The sequence below is a fragment of the Mandrillus leucophaeus genome, unplaced genomic scaffold (assembly GCF_000951045.1).
Source record: "Mandrillus leucophaeus isolate KB7577 unplaced genomic scaffold, Mleu.le_1.0 Scaffold1395, whole genome shotgun sequence".
NCBI lineage: Eukaryota > Metazoa > Chordata > Mammalia > Primates > Cercopithecidae > Mandrillus > Mandrillus leucophaeus.
Genome location: NW_012101360.1, coordinates 34,968 through 49,287, shown reverse-complemented (window position 1 = coordinate 49,287; position 14,320 = coordinate 34,968). Strand labels below are relative to the sequence as shown.

Sequence of the window (14,320 nt, the reverse complement as noted above, 5' to 3'; positions counted from 1 at the left end):
ATAAGTGTGCCTCAGCCTCCCAAAGTGCTGGGATTACAGGAGTGAGTCAGGGCACCCAGCCCATTCCACTTTTATGACTCAGAATGTTCCTGTGCTTTTTTTTTTTTTTTTTTGGAGACGAAGTCTCACTCTGTCGCCAGACAGGAGTGCAGTGGCGCCATCTCGGCTCACTGCAACCTCCACTTCCCAGGTTTGAGTGATTCTCCTTATTTTTTAATAGAGGCAGAGTCTCGCTATGTTGCCCAGGGTGGTCTTGAATTCCTGGGCTCAAGCAGTACCACCTCCTTGGCCTCCCAAAATGCTGGGATTATAGGTATGGCCTCTGTGCCTGGCCTCTTTATGTACTCTGTATACATAAAAAGAGTAAGATTTCTTTTTTTTTTTCCCTCCCCCGAGATGGAGTCTCGCACTGTCGCCCAGGCTGGAGTGCAGTGGCATGATCTCGGCTCACTGCAAGCCCCGCCTCCCAGGTTCACGCCACTCTTCTGCCTCAGCCTCCCAAGTAGCTGGGACTACAGGTGCACACCCCCACGCCCGGTTAATTTTTTTGTATTTTTAGTAGACGGAGTTTCACCGTGTTAGCCAGGATGGTCTCAATTTCCTGACCTCGTGATCTGCCCGCCTCGGCTTCCCAAAGTGCTGGGATTACAGGCGTGAGCCACCGCACCCGGCCCGATTTCTTCTTTTTTTTCTGGCTCACCTCACCCTGTTCTACTAATTTTACCCCTTTGGTGAGGTGATATCCCCCCCATTGAGAATGCATGCTCTAGGGTATACACCTAGGAGTGGATTGTTGGGTCCTAAAGTCTGTGAAGATTTAACTTTATAAGACAATGTCAAACTGTGTTTCAAAGTGGTCGTACCCCCTTGCCATGTGTAATGATTTCCGTTGGTCTGCATCCTCTTCGGCACTTACTAATGTCAGATTTCTTAATTTTTTTCTCAATCAAATGGATATGAAATGGTATCTTGTGGTATAGCTTGCATTTCTTTTATTAGTGAAATTAACTATCTTTCATATATTTGTTAGCTGTGTATTTTTTCTTCTTCTGTGAAATGTCTATTTATGATTTCTCCATTTAGGAATTAATAGTTTTTAATATATTATTGATTCTAATCCATAAAGATACATATATATACACACATATAATGTGTGCACACAGTAAACTGTCTCTTAATTTATAGCTTGTTTTTTCACTTTTTATGAAGTTCTTTGATTAACAGAGTTCTTTTTTTTTTTTTTTTTTTTTGAGATCCAAGTCTTGCTCTGTTGCCAAAGCTGAGTGCAGTGGCACGATCTTGGCTCACTGCAAACTCTACCTCCTGGGTTCAAGCAGTTCTCATGCCTCAACCTCCTGAGTAGCTAGAATTACAGGCATGTGCCACCACACCCAACTAATTTTTGTATCTTTTGTAGAGATGGAGTTTCACCATAGTGCCTAGGCTGGTCTCAAGGTCTTGAGCTCAAGCAATCCAGCCACCTTGGCCTCCCAAAGTGCTGGAATTACAGACGTGAGCCACCCTGCCCAACCCACAGTGCTTAGTTTCATGCAGTTTTTCAATATTCCAGCCCTTTTCATGGATGGGGTTACCATGCAACACTGGCGGTCTAACTGGGAAGAAATCGTTCCCAAGAAATCCAAAAGAAAAAAAAAAAAAAGAGGACTTGTAGCTAGTATCTTCTAGCCTACTCTTTTTGCCACTTTTTTTTCTTTTTTTTTTTTTTTTTTGAGAGAGAGTTTCGCTCCTTTTCCCATAATAGAGTGCAGTGGTGCTATCTCGGCTCACTGCAACCTCCTCCTCCCAGGTTCAAGCGATTTTCCTGCCTCAGCCTCCCAAGTAGTTGAGATTACAGGTACCTGTCACCACACCCAGCTAATTTTTGTATTTTTAGTGGAGACGGGATTTTGCCATGTTGGCCAGGCTAGACTCGATCTCCTTACCTCAAGTGATCCACCAGCCTTGACCTCCCAAAGTGCTAGGATTACAGACGTGAGCCACCGTGCCCAGCCCTTTTTGCCACTTTCAAAAGACTGATTCTTTTTTGTTGTTTGTTTGTTCTGAGACGGGGTGTCTCTCTGTCCCCCAGGCTGGAGTGCAATGGCGTGATCTCCGCTCACTGCAACCTCTGCCTCCTGGGTTCAAGTAATTCTCCTGCTTCAGCATCCTAAGTAGCTGGCATTACAGGTGCCTACCACCACACTCGGCTAATTTTTAGTAGTGATGGGGTTTCACCATGTTGGCCAGGTTGGTCTCGAACTCCTGACCTCAAGTGATCTGCCCACCTTGGCCTCTCAAAGTGCTGGGATTACAGGTGTGAGCCACCATGCCCAGCCTCAAAAGACTGATTCTCAGTCTGACAGGTCACTCTGTTCTCTTCAGTTTTCCTTTAGTTCTACTGATTTGGGGAATCCCCAGCACTCCTCTACGGCGAATATACAGCATCTAGAACAAACTTCTCCAAAGGCCTCTTCACTGAAGTGTGATAAACTACTTTCATCTTTTCCTTCAAAGATGCAACAATTTATTTCAGGGCCTAAATGTCTAAGGTCCTTTTAACACCAAATCAAAAACCATTCTAGGGAAACACCTGTTATTTCCACAAAATGATAAATAGAAAATAGAAGCTATTACATCTATTTTTTCAGAGCAAAGAACTACAGACCTGGGCCTAGTCCATTTACATGACTGTCTGGGGGTACCTGCTGCAGTCACGAGAGATGGGTGGCAGCTTGGTCAGTGGAGAATAGCCTGCAGTGTTCTCCTGTGGTTATAAAGGATTTAACCCTGAATCCCAAACCTTTCCTCAAGGGATTAACAGAAAAGCCAGTGATGGTGAAACTTAAGTGGGGAATGGATTACAAAGGCTAACTGGTATCTGTAGATGAACCAGATCTATAGATGTATCTATATGAACATGTAGCTTGCAAATACAGAAGAATACATAGTTGGGGTATTGTCTGGACATCTGGATGAAGTTTTACTAAACTATAATAATGTCCTTTGTCTCAGAGGTGTGGAAAGAGGAAGAGGATGGGAAAATGAGAGAATAGCATCTTTTCTGGGGGATTTTTAAAATATATATTTCTAGACAATAAAAATTTGTTTTTCAAATAAATAAATGACTCTATAGCACCCTCATATACTGTCAGTTCAGTAAGTTAACACCTTTTGGAAGGCATCTGGCATTATAAATCCTTAAAAATGCACATACCCTTTGATCAGTTGTATTTCTGAGATTATATGCTAAGGAAGCAATCAGGAAAACAAAGATTTATAAAAAGAGTATTTACTGCATATTTATTTTAGATAATTAAAAATAATACCTTAAGCTGACTCCAGTGACTTAAATCTATAATCTCAGCCCTTTGGGAGTTTGAGGTGGGAGAATTGCCTAAGGCAAGGGGTTCAGGACCAGTCTAGGCCACAGAGCAAGACCCTGACTGTACAAAATTTAGCTGCATGTGGTGGTATGTGCTTATTGTCCCAGCTACCCAGGAGGCTGAGGCAGGAGGATCACTTGAGCCCAGGATATGAGGCTTCAGTGAGCTATGATCATATGATTGCATTCCAGCCCAGCTGATAACACCCTGTCTTTAAAAAAAAGAAAAAAAAAAAAAAAAAAGAATATTCATAATCTTTAGCCAAATAATCCCAGTCTTAGAAACAGCTTCTTAAAATAATTTAAAAGGAGGCTGGGTACAGTGACTTATGCCTGTAATCCCAGCACTTTGAAAGGCCGAGATGGGCGGATCACTTGAGGCCAGGAGTTCAAGACCAGCCTGGCCAACATGGTCAAAGATCATCTCTGCTAAAAATACAAAAAAGTTAGCCAGGCGTGATGGTGCACGCCTGTAATCCCAGCTACTCGGGAAGCTGAGGCAGGAGAATTGGTTGAACCCTTGAGCAGATATTGTGCCACTGCACTCCAGCTTGGGTGACTATGTGAGACTAAAAAAAAAAAAAAAAAAAAAAAATGAATTGAGTTTCAAAAAAGAATGAAAAGGAAAAGATAAAATGAGCATATCAGGATTATTTAGGCCTGAAAACAAACTGAATAATCAGAATGATGGTTACATGGTTAATTAAATTACCTGTGTCATATTTATTCCCCCGGATATTGTGACTTTGTTAAAACTGACAAATAGAAAGTCTAAGTTGGGGAAAAGAGGGACTTTTTAATATGTAAAGGTGGAAAACAAAACAGCTACCCATATAGAAAAAAATGTCAGATTCCTACATCTCATACTATGTTCAAAAATCAACTTCAGATAGATTAAAGTCTTAAATAGCAAAAACAGGCCAGGTGTGGAGCCTCACACCTGGAATCCCAACACTGGGAGGCCAAGGCAGGCAGATTGCTTGAGCCCAGTAGTTTGAAGCCAGCCTGGGCAACACGATGAAACCACTTGTATTTTTATTCTACAAAAATACAAAAATTAGGCATGGTGGCACATTCTACTTGTGAGGCTGAGGTAGGAGGATCACTTTGAACCTGGGAGGTCAAGGCTATGGTGAGCCATGATGGTGCCACCGTACTCCAGCCTGGGCAACAGAGTGAGACCTTATCTCAAAAAAAACAAAAGGACAAAAACAAAAGTTTAAATTTTTAAAAGAAAATAGCTCCTCAAATGGACAAGTGGAAACAACCAATGTGCACAAGTGGAAACAGCTCAAATGTCCATCAACGGATTAATAGATAAGAAAAATTGGTATATTTATGAGGAAATATTATTCAGCCTTAGAAAGCAATGTAATTCTGAGACATGCTACAATATGGATTAACCTTGAAGACATTATGCTAAGTAGGATAAACAAGACAAAAAAGGACAACTATAGTAGGATTCCAATAATATGAGGACCAAAAATATGCAAATTCATAGAGACAGAAAGTAGAACCAAGGTTACTAGGGATTAGGGGGAGAAGGGAATAGGGATATGTTGTTTAATGGGTACAGGGTTTTTGTTTGTGATGATGAAATAGTTCTGAAAATGAATAGTGGTGATGGCTGCATTGCGAACATACTTAATGCCAATAATTGTACACTTAATATGTTTTAAAAGGTCAATTTTGTTGTGTATGTTTTACAATAAAAAACCAACTTAGAAAAATTAATACACATGGTGGAATCAGTGGTAGACCGGTAAAAAAAAAAATAGTACTTTTTCTGACATTAAAATAGAAAAGGATTTAAGACACAAAATACACTAACCAGAAAAGAAAACATTTAACCATATTAAAATTAAGAACTTGGCCGGGCACGGTGGCTCAAGCCTGTAATCCCAGCACTTTGGGAGGCCGAGACGGGCGGATCACGAGGTCAGGAGATCGAGACCATCCTGGCTAACATGGTGAAACCCTGTCTCTACTAAAAAATACAAAAAACTAGCCTGGCAAGGTGGCGGGCGCCTGTAGTCCCATCTACTCGGGAGGCTGAGGCAGGAGAATGGCGTAAACCCGGGAGGCAGAGCTTGCAGTGAGCTGAGATCTGGCCACTGCACTCCAGCCTGGGTGACAGAGCGAGACTTCGTCTCAAAAAAAAAAAAAAAAAAATTAAGAACTTCACGCCGGGAGCAGTGGATCGATGCCTATAATCCCAGAACTCTGGGAGGCCAAGGCCAAGATAGGCAGATCACTTGAGGTCAGGAGTTCAAAACCAGCCGGCCAACATGGTGAAATTCTGTCTCTACTAAAAATACAAAAATTAGCCAAGTGTAGTGGCTCAGTCCCAGTTACTTGGGAGCCTGAGGTGGGAGGATCATTTGAGCCTGGGAAGTACAGGACGCAGTGAGCAGTGATTGTACCACTGCACTCCAGCCTAGGCAACAGAGCAAGACCCTGTCTCAAAAACAAAACAAAACAAAAACCGGACAACCAACAAACAAAAAAACTAAGCACTGTGGAGTAGGAATGAATGATTTTTTCATCTTTATATCATGTGTGGATGAGGGTATCTCCTTTTTTTAGATCTCGTTTGCCATAGGGCACATTAGATTATATTTATTGATTGGTAAATACATAGATGAACGAATAGATTAAAAAATGATTATGCATACATCAGACTGAATGAAAAGTTATGAAAGAGAAATTTTTTAAATTTTTAAATTTTTATTTATTTATTTATTATTATTATTATTATTATTTTGAGATGGAGTTTTGCTCTTGTTGCCCAGGCTGGAGTGCAGTGGCGCGATCTTGGCTTACTGCAACCTCCACCTCCTAGGTTCAAGCGATTCTCCTGCCTCAGCCTCTCAAGTAGCAGGGATTACAGGCGCATGCCACCATGCCTGGCTAATCTTTGTATTTTTAGTAGAGATGGGGTTGCACCATGTTGGCCGGGCTGGTTTCAAACTCCTGACTTCAAGTGATCTGCCCGCCTCGGCTTCCAGAAGTGCTGGGATTACAGGCGTGAGCCACCACGCCCAGCCATATTGTTTTTTTTGAGACAGAGTTTCCCTCTTGTTGCCCAGGGTAAAGTGCAATGGCGTGATCTCAACTCACTGCAGCCTCTGCTTCCTGGGTTCAAGTGATTCTCCTGCCTCGGCCTTCTGAGTAGTTGGGATTACAGGTGTCTGCCACCACACCTGGCTAGTTTTGTATTTTTAGTACTGACAGGTTTTACCATGTTGGCGAGGCTGGTCTTGAACTCCTGACCTCCAGTGATCCACTCACCTCAGCCTCCAATAGTGCTGGGATTATAGGCATGAACCACCACACCTGGTCGAGAAATGTTTAATATTCAGTTTATTCATAATCTCATTTTTCCTTCATTTTAGTAACAGAACTTTTTTAGGAGGCATATATGTATGTTGATGTGTGGTATGTGTAGGATATCTGTTGAGAAGTCAGAATAGTTTCTGATTCATAAAGCTTATGGTAGACAAGAACTTAACATTGTTATTTTTAAAGGTAAATCAGCTTCTAATTTCTTTAGTTTGTTTAACCACTTTTCCTGTAGCTGCTGAGGTCAAACCTGAATTAGGCTATAGACTCCCCCTGCTGGGTAAGAATGGAGAGAAGAGCAGAAAACCTAAACTTGGGCTTGAAGAGTCACAGGTTCCATTACACTTATGTGTTTTCTCCACAGGGAGCATTTCCAGCTCGTTTGAAGAAAGTACTGATTGTGGGGGCACCCATATGGTTCCGAGTGCCCTATTCCATCATCAGCCTCCTCCTGAAGGACAAAGTCCGGGAGAGGGTAAGGCAAGCTCGCCCTTTTTTATTTGGAGGGGAATAGATACATTCTCATCTCTACCACTGAATTCCTGCCAATTAATTTTCTACCTTCAAAAAATCCTCTTGGTGTGTCTCCTAGAGCCTGTTCTGCTTCTGTTAGTGCATTCACTCATATTCTCTACCTGATTCATTAGTCAGTTCAATACAGACTGCCTCTCTTACTGTACTACAAGCTTCTTGAAGTTTGAAACTAGACACAGTTTATCTGGTTCTCACTTCCTATAGCACCTTGCATAAGATAGTACTGAAGGATTGTGTCCTGGAGGTAACTTAGAGATAGCTGCTACTTCCAAAATTTATCCTAGAGCTGCATAGGCCTTTAATATTTAACAGCTTGTAATATAATTGTATTCGTTGAACTGGCATTTGAATTTGTTCAACTGGAAACATCATTCAATCCCTTTGACCACCAGGGTTGTGGAGGAAAGTTTTTCATTATGTCTCTTTCTACATTTATTCCTGGCATTTGTTTTCTCAGAACATCTTGTTGCTTCCCAATTTCAAAAGCGTTCAAAATTACCTTAATTCTGGGCCGAGTGTAGTGGCTCATGCCTATAATCCTAACACTTCGGGAGTCTGAAGCCAAGGCGGGAAGATCGCTTGAGGCCAGGAGTTCAAGACCAGCCTGGGCAGCATAGTGAGACCCTGTCACCACAATAAAACCAAAAACTTTAATTCTGTTATAATCTCCTGAGTGTCCCATGATTAAAAGTTTTATGGTCTCAGTTACTGATTGCAGCCATTAAAAGATAGGACATATGAAAATGAAGACATTTGTTTCTGTGTTAGCTACTTAAACACCTAATGACACAAAGTAGGAGAGATCTTTTCTTTTTTTTCTTTCTTTCTTTGTTTTTTTTTTTTTTTTTTTTGAGACGGAGTCTCACTCTGTCGCCCAGGCTGGAGTGCAGTGGCATGATCTCGGCTCACTGCAGCCCCGCCTCTTGAGTTCAAGCAATTCTTCTGCCTCAGCCTCCCGAGTAGCTGAGAGTACAGGCACACACCACCACGCCCAGCTAATTTTTGTATTTTTAGTAGAGATGGGGTTTCACCATATTGGCCAGGCTGGTCTCAAACTCCTGACCTCATGATCCGCCCGCCTTGGCCTCCCAAAATGCTGGGATTACAGGCGTGAGCCACCGTGGTTTTTTGTTGTTGTTGTTGTTTTGTTTGTTTGTTTGTTTGTTTTGAGATGGAGTCTTGCTCTGTCTCCCAGGCTGGAGTGCAGTGGTGCGATCTCAGCTCACTGCAAGCTCTGCCTCCCAGGTTCAAGCGATTCTCCTGCCTCAGCCTCTCTAGTAGCTGGGACTACAGGCGCATGCCGTCACGCCCAGCTAATTTTTTGTGTTTTTAGTAGAGATGGGGTTTCACTGTGTTAGCCAAGATAGAGTCTTGATCTCCTGACTTTGTGATCCACCCGCCTCGGCCTCCCAAAGTGCTGGGATTACAGGCGTGAGCACCATGCCCGGCCATGAGAGATCTTTTCTTTCTTTTTTGAGATGGAGGTTTGCTCTTGTCGCTCAGGCTAGAGTGCAATGGCATGATCTTGGCTCACTGCAACCTCCAACCCCCAGGTTCAAGTGATTCTCCTGCCTCAGCCTCCCGAGTTGCTGGGATTATAGGCTCCCACCACCACGCCCAGATAATTCTTGTATTTTTTTTTAGTAGAGATGGTGTTTCACCATGTTGGACAGGCTGGTCTCGAACTCCTGACCTCAGGTGATCCACCTGCCTCAGCCTCCCAAAGTGCTGGGATTACAGGTGTGAGCCACCATGCCAGCTGGAGAGATCTTTTCTAAGATAACTCTTTGAGAGGATTCCATAGGCAAGTTCTTGCACTTGAATGATAGGAATTATGCATACATGTATAAACTCAAAATATATTAAGTACTTTTTGTAGATGAAGCACTGGTTCCTGATAATTAAAAATTAAGTGAGATAGTCCACCCTCAAGAAGCTTATGGTCTTGATAGGGAACACAGAGATACACGTATGAGAACTTTGGCTCTGCAGGAATGCAGAGGGGCATATTGCCTCAAGCAGTCAGGAAAGACTTCACAGAAGAGGTGAGCTGTGCTGGTCCATGAAGAGGCAGAGGAGGAAAAGAAGGCATTCCAAGAAGAGGCAACAGCAAAAGAGATGAGCTTTTAGGAGGAAGAGCATCCCCATTCCACAGAGATCCTAAGGAGAACCAGTTAAGCTAATTTGCTCCAGCATGGCTATGTCCAAGCAAAGAGCAGCATTAAGTCTTATGATTACTACAAAAAAATTGTCTGGGCGTGGTGGTGTGCATCTGCAGTCCCAGTTACTTGAGGGGCTGAGGTGGGAGGATCACTTGAGCCCAGGAGGTTGAGGCTGCAGTGAGCCTTGATCGCGCCACTATACTCCAGGCTAGGTGAAAAAGTGAGACCCTGTCTCAAAACAAAAGTGTTATCTAACATTATTCCTGGGCTACCCTGCCTCTGGGTGTGTTGCTTTCATAGAATCCTATCTTTGTGAACAGTTATACCAAGCTGAGTAAAACACAAGCTAACAGGTCTTAGAATTGGTTGTCTGAGTATGGGGTTGACAAAAATAACTACTACCTATGCATTCTTAGTGGCCAAAAAAAGAGTCACCAGCATGCAGCGATGCTGGGAAGCCTTGTTAATAATATAAAGCTTTTGTTCACTATATCATCCTTTCAGAAGATGTATAACAGTGTCCCTAATTCCAGGAGTGAATTTTATATATATTCTGGGAGTTCACACTTTTATCTGGCAAATCCATAGGACTTAAATCTCAGGCAGATGAAATGTAGTCTACTACTTTTACAGTATACCTTGTATTTCAAGAAAATCTCATCCCATCCCCCAAACCTGATATAAACACATTTATTCTTTATCACTCTCTATATGCCTTTCCCTCTCCCCACATACTCACATGGTTCTTTCTAACTTTCTAGATTCAGATATTAAAGACATCTGAGGTCACGCAGCATCTGCCCAGGGAGTGTCTTCCAGAAAACCTGGGTGGGTACGTCAAAATTGATCTCGCCACTTGGAATTTCCAGTTCCTACCACAGGTGAACGGCCATCCAGATCCCTTCGATGAGATCATCCTGTTCTCCCTCCCTCCTGCCTTAGACTGGGACTCAGTACATGTTCCAGGTCCCCATGCTATGACCATCCAAGAGTTGGTGGACTATGTTAACGCCAGGCAAAAGCAAGGAATCTATGAGGAATATGAAGACATTCGTCGTGAGAACCCTGTTGGCACTTTCCACTGTTCCATGTAAGTAGGAAAGGTGTGGGCCAGCAGCTGGTTACCAGGATGCTTCTGGCAGGCTCTGGCAACAGCTCCTTCACCCTTCACTTGCTTAACAGAGACCCTTCCTTGTGTTAGGGAACATCACTCCCACATAAATGATGGTTTCTCGCATGCAGAAAGAGGTACTTTCTGCTTTGGTGCTCTTGCCAACATCCTATGCTCTGAAGTTTCTGAACGTCTTTGGTACCAACAGGATAAACCTGTTGGACATATTTTTGGATATTTTTCTGAAATGCAAGTGTTTTTTTTAAAGTAGGTTCAAAATAGGCTACTCTCTATTCCAGTTCTCAGTGTGAGCGCTGGTTTGTTCATTTAGGCAGTTTCTCCCCATAACATTTATGGTATAACATTATATCTTGAGGAGGGGTGTAGTACACTTAAAATAATCCACAGTTAGTAAGAGAGTACAGTTGCCTCATAGGACTTTAACCCCTTGAGATTTTCATTCTACTCAAATCTTACCACAAAACCATCTAGCTAGTTTATAACTCTGGCTCATAACTACTTGATAAGTACTGTTGGCCATAGAACATAGATCCTCCCTTCCTTCCTCCCTCCCTCTTTCCTTTTTTTTTTCTTTTTGAGATGGAGTCTCATTCTGTCACCTAGGCTGGAGTGCAATGGCATGATCTCGGCTCACTGCAACCTCCACTTCCCAGGTTCAAGCAATTCTCCCTGCCTCACCCTCCCAAGTAGCTGGGATTATAGGCACGCACCACAACGCCTGGTTAATTTTTGTATTTTTAGCAGAGATAGGGTTTCACGGTGTTGGCCAGGTTGGTCTCGAACTCCTGACCTCAGCTGATCTGCCCGCCACGGCCTCCCAAAGTGCTGGGATTAGAGGCATGAGCTACCACACCCGGCCTTTTTTTCTTTTTTCTCTTCTCTTCTCTTCTCCTTTTCTTCTATTTTATTTTCCTCAAATTCCTAGGTTCAAGTGATCCTCCTACCTCAGCCTCCTGAGTAGCTGAGACTATAGGTATGTGCCACTATGTCCAGCTATTTTTTTATTTTTTGAAGAGATGGGATTTCAGCATGTTGCCCAGGCTGGTCCTAAACTCCGAGGCTCAAGTGATCCTCCTGCCTCAACCTCCCAAAGGGTTGGGACAGGCGTGAGCCAGTGCACCCAGTCAGATTATTTATCTACCATATTACTGTCATTTCTCTTACCATGTTTTAATTGGCTGCCCCAGAAATCTCTTTCTCTCCAACTAGTGAGCTGTGTCTTTTGAAAACTGCAGAAACTAGGGCTGGGTGCAGTGTCTCAGGCCTATACCCAGCACTTTGGGAGTAAAGGAATAGGAGGATCATTTGTGCCCAGGAGTTTGAGACCAACCTGAGCAGCACAGCAAGACCCCACCTCTACAAAAATAAAAAACAAAAAAATTAGCCAGGCATGGTGGCACACTCCTGTTGTCCCAGCTGCGCTGGAGGATGACTTGAGCCGGGGAGGTCAAGACCGCAGTGAGTTATGATCACGCTACTGAACTCCAGCCTGAGTGACAGAGTAAGACTTTGTCTAAGGAAAAAAAAAAAAAAAGAAAAAAAAAAGGAAAGAAAATTAGGGAAGCTGTCCTAGTGGGTCCCAGCCTCATATTCCAACTTAACCAAAAATTCCCTCTGTGAGCGACACAAGTTATTTCCCTTCTCAGCACTTCGGTTTTCCTCTGTATAATATGTGACTATTGGACTCTGATATTCACCTACCTTTGTAGCTTAAATGTTTTAGAAATCTAGGATTCTGTGAGTACCTCTTCTCTCTTGTAACTCCTGCCCAGTGTAGTCAGTGTGCTCTGAATAAGATGCAGGGACAGAGTCTTTTAGCAAAGCAAAGAGGGAAAATCATGAGACAGGGAAAGTCAGAGAGAAGAGGCACTTGGGAAGGAAGTCAATCAGAGCAAGAATGCAAAAGAAAATAAGAGGAGACATAGGGGACACAGATCCCATATCAACAAGGGAAAGTATTCTTTTCTCCCATACAGCTCTGTTTCTTCCCTACCAGCTCCAGACCCCTATTTTATTTAATTTTTATTTCATTTTATTTATTGTATTTATTATTTTATTATTATTTTTAGAGACAGAGTCTTGTTCTGTCCCCTAGGCTGGAGCATAGTGGCATGATCATGGCTCACTGCAGCCTCCATCACTTGATGCTCAGTTGATTCTCCTGCCTCAGCCTCTTGAGTAGCTGAGACCACAGACATGCACCACCATGCCTGGCTAATTTTTTAAAATTGTTTGTAGAGTCTCCCTATCTTACCCAGGCTGGTCTTGAACCCCTGGACTCAAGTGATCCTCCTGCCTCAGCCTTCCAAAGTGCTGGAATTATAGGTGCTACCTATGCCCAGCTACCAGACTCCCTGTTTACATCCCATCTCTTTTGCAAACAGAACCGTTATTCCGTTAAAGTCTTTTTTGTTGTTGAGACAGAGTCTCACTCCATCGCCCAGGCTGGAGTGCAATGGTGTGATCTCAACTCACTGCAACCTCCGCCTCGTGGGTTCAAGCCATTCCGTGCCTTAGTCTCCCAAGTAGATGGAATTACAGGTGTGTGCCACCACACCCAGCTAATTTGTGTGTGTGTGTGTATATATGTGTGTGTGTGTGTGTGTTTATTAATTAATTAATTTACTTAGAGACGGAGTCTCACTCTGTTGGCCAGGCTAGAGTGCAGTGGCACGATATCGGCCCACTGCAACCTCCAGCTCCCATACTCAAGCAATTCTCCTGCCTCAGCCTCCTGAGTATCTGGGATTACGGGCATGTGACACCACGCCCAGCTAATTTTGTATTTTTAGTAGAGATGGGGTTTCACCATGTTGGCCAGGCAGGTCTCAAACTCCTGACGTCGGGTGATTCACCCTCCTTGGCTTCCCAAAGTGTTGGGATTACAGGCGTGAGCCACTGTGCCTGGCCTAATTTGTGTATTTTTAGTAGAGATGGGGTTTTGCCATGTTGGCCAGGCTGATCTCCAACTCCTGACAAGTGATCTGCCCACCTCGGCCCCGCAAATGCTGGGATTACAGGCATAAGCCACCGTGCCCAGCCTCCCTTGCAGTCTTAAATCAAGGAAGTACGTTGGAGCAGGGAGGAATGCTAGGCTGATCTAAGAGTATGCACACTTATCCTGGGGATTCTTCACCTTGCTCTTGGTGCTTCTGCAGCTACCAACTGCTGTGAGGCCCTTGAGATGTCACTTCTACTATGGAGTCTCCCCTCCTCCATTAAAAAAGTGGGTTTGGCTGGGCGTGGTGGCTTACGCCTGTAATCCCAGCACTTTGGGAGGCCAAGGCTGTGGGTCACAAGGTCAAGAGATTGAGACCATCCTGGCCAACATGGTGAAATCCCATCTCTACTAAAAATACAAAAATTAGCTTGGCATGGTGGCATGCACCTGTAGCCCCAGCTACTCGGGAGGCTGAGGCAGGAGAATTGCTTGAGCCCAGGAGATGGAGGTTGCTGTGAGCTGAGATCATGCCACTGCACTCCAGCCTGGGCGACAGAGCAAGACTGTCTCAAAAAAAAAAAAAAAAAAGTGGGTTTAGATCGTCTTGTTGGCATCATCCAAACCAGCTACCATTTGACAATCAGAGAACAGATCCCTCATCCAATGAGAGGACTTACTAGTCTTGCCTATTGAATGATTGATTCCCCACTTGATAATTTAGAACCTAGAATCCTCATCAGCTCCAGGCCTCTGACACCAATTCCCAGTAGAGCTACTTACACAGAACAAACTATGTTTCCCTTGGAATTCTGGATTATGAAGTGGCT

General features: G+C 43.5%; 1 protein-coding gene and 1 pseudogene across 1 annotated transcript in view; both read left to right on the top strand.

The window, feature by feature from the left end:
* Positions 1-3,053, top strand: part of LOC105534825 — a 4,668-nt pseudogene extending 1,615 nt beyond the window's left edge.
* Positions 1-14,320, top strand: part of PTPN9 (protein tyrosine phosphatase, non-receptor type 9) — a 135,179-nt gene that overhangs the window by 90,471 nt on the left and 30,388 nt on the right. Inside the window, exons 8-9 of the mRNA XM_011973707.1 lie at positions 7,089-7,199; positions 10,182-10,510. Of these exons, the coding sequence (XP_011829097.1) occupies positions 7,089-7,199; positions 10,182-10,510 (440 nt within the window). The remainder of the gene's footprint in view (positions 1-7,088; positions 7,200-10,181; positions 10,511-14,320) is intronic.